The sequence below is a fragment of the Bufo gargarizans genome, chromosome 4 (genome assembly GCF_014858855.1).
Source record: "Bufo gargarizans isolate SCDJY-AF-19 chromosome 4, ASM1485885v1, whole genome shotgun sequence".
In the NCBI taxonomy this organism is placed as follows: domain Eukaryota; kingdom Metazoa; phylum Chordata; class Amphibia; order Anura; family Bufonidae; genus Bufo; species Bufo gargarizans.
In genome coordinates this window covers 210,635,438-210,648,321 of record NC_058083.1, presented here as the reverse complement: position 1 = coordinate 210,648,321, position 12,884 = coordinate 210,635,438, and the positions used below count along the sequence as shown (strand labels likewise).

General features: G+C 42.6%; 1 protein-coding gene across 1 annotated transcript in view; it reads left to right on the top strand.

Moving 5' to 3' along the window:
- Positions 1 to 12,884, top strand: part of LOC122936382 (probable cation-transporting ATPase 13A5) — a 214,237-nt gene that overhangs the window by 175,072 nt on the left and 26,281 nt on the right. The window contains exon 16 of the mRNA XM_044292566.1: positions 1,167 to 1,323. Within this exon, the coding sequence (XP_044148501.1) occupies positions 1,167 to 1,323 (157 nt within the window). The remainder of the gene's footprint in view (positions 1 to 1,166; positions 1,324 to 12,884) is intronic.

Sequence of the window (12,884 nt, the reverse complement as noted above, 5' to 3'; positions counted from 1 at the left end):
TCCCTTGGGCCCATTAGAGTAATTGATTTTGAGGGCCCACACTGTGTCTATATAGGACCTTAAGGACCCTGTTTTAATAGGGGTCCTATATTGTCAGAGTTTGGGCCTACCAGGGAATCCTCTGGTACTCTGGTGGGCCAGTCCGACCCTGCTGACAACCACAGATCCTATTAAGTGCTAGTCGCAGTGGAGATGTCAAGCAATAGCACTAGAACTTGGTACCGGAGTCACCTTGGACAATGTTTTGAGACAAAAACACACAACTAGGATTTCCTTCTCCATTTTTTCCTTCTACATTCATTTTTCTGCCCTGCCCCATCTAAATATAGTGTGACACACTGATGCTCCCCCTGACATCCAGTGTCACGAAGCAGCGGGTGTGAACCCACTGTGCCATGTGTCCTACCTCCTCTAAGGGCGTTGTCTAAGTGAACCCCTCGATCTTCACTGCACGCCTGATGGTGGGGATAGACTTTCCCGAGGGGAACACCAGGTCACTACCTCTTGAGGAGGATAGACACACGGGGCAGCTGGCCCAGGCAGACCAGGAGGTAGCTGAGGAAGGTACCGGAGGTACAGGCATTGTTAGAAGGCTGAGACGTTACCAGGAGTAACAGTGCAGGACCGAAGGATGAGGCAGAGTCAATGTTAGACAGGCAAAAGGCCAGTGCAGGCGGCACAGGTACAGGTCAGGCAATCCGGATCCGGTAAGCAGGGGGAACAGTGGCGCACAGTAGCCACTGTTACATCCAGCAAGCAAGCTACATGCTTGACCAGCTCCCCTGTAGCTACAGGCCTAGCAAAATGCTAAACTTTAGGTATCTCTACAGTATAAAATTATTTAATATAACATTATTACACCAGAAAAAAACTGTCAAAAAACTTTTATTTTTGATATATTAAATTAATTATATGCATAATATGTGCTATATTAAAGAGGTGTCCAATGGCAAACACTTATCCCCTATCCACAGGATAGGGAATGTGTCTAATGAATGGGGATCCAGCCTCTGAGGGACCCAAGTACCCCTATTTGAATGTAGCAGTGGTCATGCATGCGTACTGCCCCTCCATTCAACTCTATAGGACCGGCGGAGATAGTCTGGCACTTGGAATTCCTATACATTAATCACTGCTTCTTGCATTTTTCTGCCTGTATCAAATAGGCACCAGTGGAAGGAATCCTTATTCTGCACCAGTTCCCATTTTCCTCCAGTTTACAGCGCATGTCTGTAATTACTCAGGTTCTTGGAGAGAGTAACCTGACAGTGTTCATGAAGGGGGCACCTGAAATGGTCGTTCACTTTTGCAAACCAGAAACAGGTAACTATAAAATGTATAAAACAAATCTAGAATTATGAAAATTTTGATCTTTAACCCTTCAAATACAAGGGCCATCTTCGTTTTTGCATTTTCATTTTGTTCTTCCCACCTTCCAATAGCCATAACGTTTTAAACTTTCAGTTCATATAGCCATATGAGGACTTATTTTTTGTGGGATAAGTTGTATCTTTTAAATTTTCATTTTTATTTACCATGTCTTGAATTGGAAAATGGGGAAAATAATTCTTTGTGGGGTTAAAGTGAAAAAAAAAAGTTTTTGGGGGTTTTCATATAACTGCATTCATTGTGCGCTAAAAATGACATGACATCCTTCAACTCAGTACGATTATGGCAAAATTTGTATAGTTCTTTGTTGTTTTACCATTTAAAGAAAAATATAAATCTTTGAAAAAAATCCAAATTTTCTTTCTATCACCAATTTTTGCCAGTCATAACTTTTTATATTTCCTTCTACGGAGCTATAAGGGCTTATTTTTTGCAGGACGAACTGTAGTTTTGACTGGTATTACTTTTGAATGCATACCATTTTTTGATCATTGTTATTCCACTTTTTAGGGTAATAAGATGACCAAAAACTGGAAAACCACGTTTTTTATTTTTAGTTTTTTCACTTAAGGCGTACACCACACAGGAAATTTTTTTTTTTACATTTTAATAGTTCTGACATTTTTGGATGTGGAAATACCTGTTATGTTTATTTTTAAAATGTTCTCTATATTTTTATACGTATAACTGGTAATTTAAACTTTTAATATTTTTTATTTTTTTTACAATAACTTGTAGCCCGCTTAGGGGCTAAAACCTGGTATCTTTTGATCCCTTGTCCCATTCACCTCTCTACCTCATGCACAGCTTAGGCTACTTTCACACTAGCGTTCGATCGGATCCGTTCTGAACGGATCCGATCGTAATAATGCAGACGGAGGCTCCGTTCAGAACGGATCCGTCTGCATTATATTAGCTAAAAAAAGCTAAGTGTGAAAATAGCCTGGGACGGATCCGTCCAGACTTTCAATGTAAAGTCAATGGGGAACGGATCCGCCTGAAGATTGAGCCATATTGTGGCATCTTCAAACGGATCCGTCCCCATTGACTTACATTGTAAGTCTGGACGGATCCGCACGGATCTGCACGCCTCCGCACGGCCAGGCGGACACCCGAACGCTGCAAGCAGCGTTCAGCTGTCCGCCTGTCCGTGCGGAGGCGAGCGGAGCGGAGGCTGAACGCCGCCAGACTGATGCAGTCTGAGCGGATCCGCTCCATTCAGACTGCATCAGGGCTGGACGGCTGCGTTCGGGTCCGCTCGTGAGCCCCTTCAAACGGAGCTCACCAGCGGACACCCGAACGCTAGTGTGAAAGTAGCCTTAGCAAGTAGATTGCTATCACAGGCCTGCGAAGCTTCAGTAGGCCCCAGGCCAGTCATGGTATCCCTCTGCCTAACCTCACAGATGCCGCAATTGCAATTGAACATGGCATCTGAGGGGTTAAATGATATGTTTTTGCATCATCACCAATCACGGGTCATTTTGGGCAGGTGCCTTCTGTATTATATAGCTGGCACCCATTGCGTATGGAGCTGGCTCAGCACAGCAGCCCACTCCATACAATCCCTCAATATATTAAAAGGTTAATAAAACAGTATAAAAAGTCTAAAAAAAGGAGATCTTTGTTTCCCAAATTAATTAAACACAGCACAACTTTCCTTTTTCAAGAGCAGAATATAAAGTGAAAGCTGTTATAGGTTGCTATGTTCACCAAAGAGTTTTCATACATATTGGATAGTTTCACTGTATGGCGCATTGCCACAGAAGGACTTTGGTTATAAAAAAAAAACATAGGGAAACTGCAAAATGAGGAGGTTTTTACAATAGGAACAAATAGGTTGGTCATGGTCCCCTCAGTTGTCTTCGTTTCCCATTATTATACATAATGCATTATGGTTTCAGTGTACAGCACGCAATTTTTTATTTATTTCACTGTTATATTGTTTATCAATGAACCAATTGGATTGGAGCCATTTTAATTTTAACCCCTTTCTACCATAAACAATAGTCATGTTTTCTTCCAACCCATCACCCCCCTTCGCCCGCCGCCGCCACCCCCGCTTTCTGAGAGCTATTGCTTTTTTTTTTTTTTTTCATCCACATAGCTGTATTACGACTTGTATTCTGTGGGACATGTTATACTTTCTAATAAAACCATATCATATTGAATACAATGTACTAGGAAGCGGAAAAAAACTATGGAGTGAGACTATGGAACTCTCTGCCTGAGGAGGTGGTGATGGCGAGTACAATAAAGGAATTCAAGAGGGGCCTGGATGTAATTCTGGAGTGTAATAATATTACAGGCTATACCTACTAGAGAGGGGTCATTAATCCATGGAGTTATCTGATTGCCTTAATGTAGTTAGGAAGGAATTGTATTCCCCTTAGGCCTCATGCACACGACCGTTGTGTGCATCCGTGGCCGTTGTGCCGTTTTCCGTTTTTTTTCGCGGACCCATTGACTTTCAATGGGTCCGTGGAAAAATCGGAAAATGCACCGTTTTGCAGCCGAGGCCGTGATCCGTGTATCCTGTCCGTCAAAAAAATATGACCTGTCCTATTTTTTTGACGGACAACGGTTCACGGACCCATTCAAGTCAATGGGTCCGTGAAAGAACACGGATGCACACAAGATTGGCATCCGTGTCCGTGATCCGTGGCCGTAGGTTGCTTTCATACAGACGGATCCGAAGATCCGTCTGCATAAAAGCTTTTTCTGATCTAAGTTTTCACTTCGTGAAAACTCATTTCCGACAGTATATTCTAACACAGAAGCGTTCCCATGGTGATGGGGACGCTTCTAGTTAGAATACACTGCAAACTTGGTACAAGACTGCCCCCTGCTGCTTGGCACCACCCGATCTCTTACAGGGGGATATGATAGCACAATTAACCTCTTCAGGTGCGGCACCTAAAGGGGTTAATTGTACTATCATATTCTCCTGTAAGAGATCAGGGCTGCCAGGCAGCAGGGGGCAGACCCCCCCCCTCCCCAGTTTGAATATCGTTGGTGGCACAGTGTGTGCCCATCGCCCCCCCCTTCCTCCCTCTATAGTTAAAAATCGTTGGTGGCACAGTGTGTGCCCATCGCCCCCCCCTTCCTCCCTCTATAGTTAAAAATCGTTGGTGGCACAGTGTGTGCCCATCGCCCCCCCCTTCCTCCCTCTATAGTTAAAAATCGTTGGTGGCACAGTGTGTGCCCATCGCCCCCCCCCTTCCTCCCTCCCTCTATAGTTAAAAATCGTTGGTGGCACAGTGTGCGCCGACCATCGCCCCCCTCCATCTCCCCCCCCCCCCATCATTGGTGGCAGCGGAGTTCCGATCGGAGTCCCAGTTTAATCGCTGGGGCTCCGATCGGTAACCATGGCAACCAGGAAGCTACTGCAGCCCTGGTTGTCATGGTTACTTAGCAATAGTACAATAGTAGAAGATTCATACTTACCTGCTTGCTGCTGCGATGTCTGTGACCGGCCGGGAGCTCCTCCTACTGGTAAGTGACAGTTCTTTAGCAATGCACCGCACAGACCTTTCACTTACCAGTAGGTGGAGCTCCCGGCCGGTCACAGACATCGCAGCAGCAGGCAGGTAAGTATGAATCTTCTACAATTATACTATTGCTAAGTAACCATGGCAACCAGGGAAGCAGTAGCTTCCTGGTTGCCATGGTTACCGATCGGAGCCCCAGCGATTAAACTGGGACTCCGATCGGAACTCCGCTGCCACCAATGATGGGGGGGGGAGATGGAGAGGGGCGATGGGCACACACTGTGCCACCAACGATTTTTAACTATAGAGGGAGGAAGGGGGGGGCGATGGGCACACACTGTGCCACCAACGATTTTTAAATATAGAGGGAGGAAGGGGGGGGCGATGGGCACACACTGTGCCACCAACGATTTTTAACTATAGAGGGAGGAAGGGGGGGGGGCGATGGGCACACACTGTGCCACCAACAATTTTTAACTATAGAGGGAGGAAGGGGGGGGCCATGGGCACACACTGTGCCACCAACGATATTCAAACTGGGGAGGGGGGGGTCTGCCCCCTGCTGCCTGGCAGCCCTGATCTCTTACAGGAGAATATGATAGTACAATTAACCCCTTTAGGTGCCGCACCTGAAGAGGTTAATTGTGCTATCATATCCCCCTGTAAGAGATCGGGTGGTGCCAGGCAGCAGGGGGCAGTCTTGTACCAAGTTTGCAGTGTATTCTAACCTGAAGCGTCCCCATCACCATGGGAACGCCTCTGTGTTAGAATATACTGTCGGAAATGAGTTTCACGAAGTAGCTCATATCCGACAGTATATTCTAATGTAGAGGCGTTCCCATGGTGATGGGGACGCTTCAAGTTATGTTCGGGTGTCCGCCTGGCCGTGCGGAGGCGAGCGGATCCGTCCAGACTTATAATGTAAGTCAATGGGGACGGATCCGTTTGAAGATGACACACTGTGGCTCAATTTTCAAACGGATCCGTCCCCATTGACTTGCATTGTAATTCAGGACGGATCCGTTTGGCTCCGCACGGCCAGGCGGACGCCAAAACGACTTTTTTTTCATGTCCGTGGATCCTCCAAAAATCAAGGAAGACCCACGGACGAAAAAACGGTCACGGATCACGGACCCACGGACCCCGTTTTTTCGGACCGTGAAAAAAAACTGTCGTGTGCATGAGGCCTTAAGTGGGGAAAATTGGCTTCTACCGCCAATAGTTTTTTTTTTTGCCTTTCTTTGGATCAACTTGCAGGATAACATGCCGAACTGAATGAACAAATGTCCTTTTTAGGCCTTATATACTATGCCTCTTTCACACGACCGTGTGGCTTTTTCAGTGTTTTGCAGTCCGTTTTTTACAGATCCGTTGTTCTGTTTTATTTTTTTTTGTTTCCGTTGTGTTTCCGTTTCCATTCGGCATATACAGTATACAGTAATTACATAGAAATAATTGGCGAAAATATACGGAAAAAGACTGCGCTGCAGTGTGTAAAGTTCACTTTTTGAATCTTCAACTAGTAGAATCACAAGCCACCTCACAATCCAACATTAGTGTGCAAACCTGTGGATGATGAAAAAACGCACTATGGTGTAGCAGGTTCCAAACGACTAACGCTCCATGTGAACAAATTTATACTCACAAGATCCCTTGTAAGTGAAGGCGTGTATAGATATCGATGGTATCAAGATAGAACTCTGTGGAAAAGAGGACTATAGCGTAGTATATCAAAACACTTAAACTGCCTGCAAACAGATTATACTTACAGGGCTTCACTTGTCAGGTGCGCATATAGGATTTTCTATAGGTCGCTCAGATCCTGGATTACAACCATACTCGATGTCCAAAAACTCTCAGGGGAAAAAGCCACAAGAGAAGTATGTGCGTACCAGAGGTCAGATTGAAAACAATTTAATATTGGTAAAAAATTACAGCTAAAACATATAAAAATCAGGAGTATTGCCCGACCCGGGTTTCGCGTTGATGCTTCGTCTGGGGCGTTGGTTGGTAATTGCAAACCACTGTGTTTTAAATAGACAGGGAACCTCCCCTGGATGACATCATAGGCTCTTCCAAATATACAAGTTAAAACAAATCATACACACAAAATAAAACTAAAACATTAAAAGGACTGGGACCGAACCGGACAGCTGACGGCGAATATATTAAAATAGACAATTGTTAATGTCACATTCGATATTCAAACCTTGCGGTTGAATGGTGCCCATACGAAACATCCACTCAACCTCTTTTTTATTCATTAAGGCAATAAAGTCCCCCCCTCGAATGGGGGTATGCACTAATTCTAATCCAGTAAAACGGAGACCTTTCGGATTTTTGTCATGGTGGATCTTAAAATGCAGCGAAACACTATGGGTCTCAAGACCTTTTTTGATATTACGAATGTGCTCCTGCACCCGAGTCTTAAGGCTCCGTGTAGTCCTGCCTACATATTGGAGGCCACAAGGGCACTCCAAAAGATAAATGACTCCAACATTGTTGCAAGAAAAATGTCCCTTAATTTTAAAAATGGTCTCTTTTGTCTTTTTGGATATGACGTGATCCACACATCTTTCTCGTTGTTTCAGGATACGGTTTTTGCAAGGTAAGCAAAAGCCGCACCATGTGAACCTACCCTTAAAAGTATTGGTGCGTTTTTTGTTGGTAGCGAGACTAGCACTACGGACCAATTTATTGGAGAGATTATCTGCTCTTTTAAAAACTACAGGAGGTTTCAATGGTAAATCTTTACTAAGTATAGGGTCATTTTGAAGAATGTGCCAGTTTTTTTTGCATCATATTTTTAATATAGCCTATTTTATTATTATACTGGGTCAGAAAAGTGTACCTAAAATCTTTCTTTGTTGTTGCCTTATTAACATTATCAATCTGGGGCTTATTCTCCATACGTTTCTGTTCTATTTCATCTTTGCAATGGTCTAAAAAACCTTTTTCATAGCCTTTTTCCAAAAATCTATGTTTGACCATCTGCCCCTGCTCTCTGTAGTCCTCTAGTTTGGTACAGTTTTTTGAGATGCGTTGAAATTGGCTTTTGGGTATGTTTTTAAGCCAAGAGGGATGATGACAACTATTGAGCTCTATGTATGTATTCACATCTACTGCTTTGAAAAAAGTCTTAGTTTTAAGTCTATCATCCTCCAAAAAAATGACCAAGTCGAGGAAATCTACAGAGGTGTCGCTAATACAATGAGTGAATTTGAGATTAAAACTGTTGACATTAATATCCGCTAAAAAACTTTCTAGACCCTCCCTCTCACCTAACCAGATGAGGAGGCAGTCGTCTATATATCTTCGCCATACAAAAAGCTGCCCCTTTCCCAGATCTTTTTTGAGGATCTGATCTATGTTTTCCCTCTCCCACATCGTCATAAAAAGGTTGGCAAAAACTGTACCAAACTAGAGGACTACAGAGAGCAGGGGCAGATGGTCAAACATAGATTTTTGGAAAAAGGCTATGAAAAAGGTTTTTTAGACCATTGCAAAGATGAAATAGAACAGAAACGTATGGAGAATAAGCCCCAGATTGATAATGTTAATAAGGCAACAACAAAGAAAGATTTTAGGTACACTTTTCTGACCCAGTATAATAGTAAAATAGGCTATATTAAAAATATGATGCAAAAAAACTGGCACATTCTTTAAAATGACCCTATACTTAGTAAAGATTTACCATTGAAACCTCCTGTAGTTTTTAAAAGAGCAGATAATCTCTCCAATAAATTGGTCCATAGTGCTAGTCTCGGTACCAACAAAAAACGCACCAATACTTTTAAGGGTAGGTTCACATGGTGCGGCTTTTGCTTACCTTGCAAAAACCGTATCCTGAAACAACGAGAAAGATGTGTGGATCACGTCATATCCAAAAAGACAAAAGAGACCATTTTTAAAATTAAGGGACATTTTTCTTGCAACAATGTTGGAGTCATTTATCTTTTGGAGTGCCCTTGTGGCCTCCAATATGTAGGCAGGACTACACGGAGCCTTAAGACTCGGGTGCAGGAGCACATTCGTAATATCAAAAAAGGTCTTGAGACCCATAGTGTTTCGCTGCATTTTAAGATCCACCATGACAAAAATCCGAAAGGTCTCCGTTTTACTGGATTAGAATTAGATCATACCCCCATTCGAGGGGGGGACTTTATTGCCTTAATGAATAAAAAAGAGGTTGAGTGGATGTTTCGTATGGGCACCATTCAACCGCAAGGTTTGAATATCGAATGTGACATTAACAATTGTCTATTTTAATATATTCGCCGTCAGCTGTCCGGTTCGGTCCCAGTCCTTTTAATGTTTTAGTTTTATTTTGTGTGTATGATTTGTTTTAACTTGTATATTTGGAAGAGCCTATGATGTCATCCAGGGGAGGTTCCCTGTCTATTTAAAACACAGTGGTTTGCAATTACCAACCAACGCCCCAGACGAAGCATCAACGCGAAACCCGGGTCGGGCAATACTCCTGATTTTTATATGTTTTAGCTGTAATTTTTTACCAATATTAAATTGTTTTCAATCTGACCTCTGGTACGCACATACTTCTCTTGTGGCTTTTTCCCCTGAGAGTTTTTGGACATCGAGTATGGTTGTAATCCAGGATCTGAGCGACCTATAGAAAATCCTATATGCGCACCTGACAAGTGAAGCCCTGTAAGTATAATCTGTTTGCAGGCAGTTTAAGTGTTTTGATATACTACGCTATAGTCCTCTTTTCCACAGAGTTCTATCTTGATACCATCGATATCTATACACGCCTTCACTTACAAGGGATCTTGTGAGTATAAATTTGTTCACACGGAGCGTTAGTCGTTTGGAACCTGCTACACCATAGTGCGTTTTTTCATCATCCACAGGTTTGCACACTAATGTTGGATTGTGAGGTGGCTTGTGATTCTACTAGTTGAAGATTCAAAAAGTGAACTTTACACACAGAGAAGATTTTCCTCTTGCAGCGCAGTCTTTTTCCGTATATTTTCGCCAAGTAATAGACTTTTCCCACATTGTCTTCAGACTTGCAGCGCTCGAGGATATTGGTGTATTTAACAGAGACTCTATCTTTTTATTGCTTGAATAGAAATAATTGGGCGGGGCATAACATTTTCAATAGATGGTTTAGCAAAAACAGAACGGATACGGAAAACATACTGATGCATTTCCGTATGTTTTCAATTTTCTGGGTCCCATTCACTTGAAAGGAGCCACGGAACGTGATTTGCGGGCAATAATAGGACATGTTCTAGCTTTCAACAGAACGGAAAAATGGAAACACTGAAACGGAATGCATACGGAGTGCATTCAGTTTTTTTTTTGCGGAACCATTGAAATGAATGGTTCCGTATACGGACCGTATATGAAACGCAAAAAACATCCCGTAAACGGAGAAAAAAACGGTTGTGTAAAAGAGGCCTTTCTATGTTACTAGTGGAATTGGAAATGGCAGTTGTTTTACAGGTTTTGTACTTAAAGCATTCACTTGCAGGTAAAAATGACGTTAGCTTTATTCTGCTGGTCAGTACAGAGTACAGTGATACCAAATTGATATTGTCGTTTGTTATGCTTGAATACTGTTAAAAAGAAGAAAAAATAAAAATTTTATGTGATGAGCTGTAGTTTTTTAATAATGCCATTTTGGAGTTCATGATATGGAATAAATACATTTTTATATCATAATTTTATATTTACATTTTTTAATGTAATACCAGAAAAGTATGTTTTTTTCTTGCTTATTTTTAAAATGAGAAAGGGGGTGACTTGATTTTTCAATTCTTATAGTGCTGGCGGTGGGGGCGGTGAATTTAGTTTTCCGGATGCAGCCCCTCCCTCCAAAAACTGCTCAGATGCTGTGGTCACAAATTACTATAGAAACTGAGGGGTTAAAGGGCTTCTGTCAGCCCACTAAACCGTTTTTTTGTTTTTTTTTGGTTAATAACAATCCCTACACTGCGAGCCCCCTATACATAAGCTAAATATTCATTTTTGTTCTGTAGATTTTGTTAAAAAGCTATTTTTATAATATTTAAATTACCTTGCTACCAGAAAGTAGGGCGGCTACTTGCTGGTAGCAGCCGCATCCTCCTCTCATAATGACGCCCCCTCCGCTGTGTGATTGACAGGGCCAGGGAACGGGATCGTTCTCTGCTGGCCCTGTTTGAATTCAAAATATCTCGCCTGCGCCGTACCTGTCTTTAATCGGCGCAGGCGCACTGAGAGGCGGCCGCTCTCTCGGCTACTCCATCCTCAATGCGCCTGCGCCAATGACGTCACATCTACACCCGGCGCAGGCGCATTGAGGATGGAGCGACCGAGAGAGCGGCCGCCTCTCAGTGCGCCTGCGCCGATTAAAGACAGGTACGGCGCAGGCGTGATATTTTGAATTCAAACAGGGCCAGCAGAGAACGATCCCGTTCCCTGGCCCTGTCAATCACACAACGGAGGGGGCATCATTATGAGAGGAGGATGCGGCTGCTACCAGCAAGTAGCCGCCCTACTTGCTGGTAGCAAGGTAATTTACATATTATAAAAATAGCTTTTTAACAAAATCTACAGAACCAAAATGAATATTTAGCTTATGTATAGGGGGCTCGCAGTGTAGGGATTGTTATTAACCACAAAAAAAACGGTTTAGTGGGCTGACAGAAGCCCTTTAACCTATTCTACCCCAGAGTTAATTTTTTTTTACTTTAAGGAAGGTGATTTGAATTTTTATATTTTTTTTTTTTTTTTTTTATTTGTAAAAGCTTTTTTTAAACTTATTTTTTAGTTCCCAATGGGAACTATAACAAGCAGTCATTAAATTGCTATTGTCATAGACTCCAATGCATTAGCATTGGAGTCTATGATGATTTTACGAGTTTCCTAGGCAGCCCTGTTACAGGCAAGGGCTCCATAGGAGCACTGTGCAGCCTCTTGTCATTCACTATGATCACTGAGCAGGGGAGCAGGAGCATTACCAGAGGGCATTTAATGATTGCATTTAACTCATTTTAGGCTACAATAATTTTTTCAGTTGGTCGTTATTAAAAATGTTCAACAGTTTTTGTGCTATAGGGTTACATTTTAGCCTATCTGCAAAGTATCTTAGTTTCCCTTTTGAACTGAACCGTCTTGTTGTTCTGATGGCTCATGTGATATCCTTATCCCTAAACTCCTGACAGCTTATAAACACTCATTTTAGGCATAGTCAGTTTTTGTCAGCTTTCAGGAGCTACATATTCATCCATCAGAACAGCAACACGATTTGTTGTAAAACTGAGTGTAAAACTAAAACTGTCAAGGTCTCTCCAGTGAGAGAGGTGAGCAGATTGGATAGACTTACTGTACGTGAGGCTATCTGACAGGTATCTTTGCTTTTCTCTATATATGTTGTTGTTTGGCAGGATCTCACCTCTCCTCAAGTGCTCATTATCAGTGATGAGGCACTATTTAGATCCGCCTCACACTGCTGACCATGCGGTTGATAGTTTCTGTTTGGAGTTGCTAGTGCTGGTTTGTCTTGGATCTCCTGCTTCTCCATACATCTCTAAGCTAAGAACTAGTTGCCTTTGCTGTTTCTTATTATTTGATGTGTGTTGTTTCTATGCCTCAGGGAGACGCAGGTTCCTTCATTCTGGAAGGAACCAGCTGCCTCACCTCCTGCTACCTATCCTAGGACTTGTCAGTTTTAGCAAGGCTTTAGGTATCACATGTATGAGTATTTCCACTTTTAAAACCACCCTAAATAAGGGCATTTTAGATATACTCTGGTGTTCCAGATCAATGTACCCCCCCCAGGGGTTAATATCCACACGTGGCTGAGAGACTGAACACTGACACAGAAGTTGGTCAAAGCAATCTCTAACTTTATTACATGGACTAAGCGTATATGAATCTTCAGAAGAGGGCAGTCCTCTCTGAGGGTAAAACATTGTTTCATTGGTCAAAAAGGAAAAAGTGATAAGAGAAACAGAGATAACACTTCAACATCTGCGCAGTGAGTACCACTTTGGAATG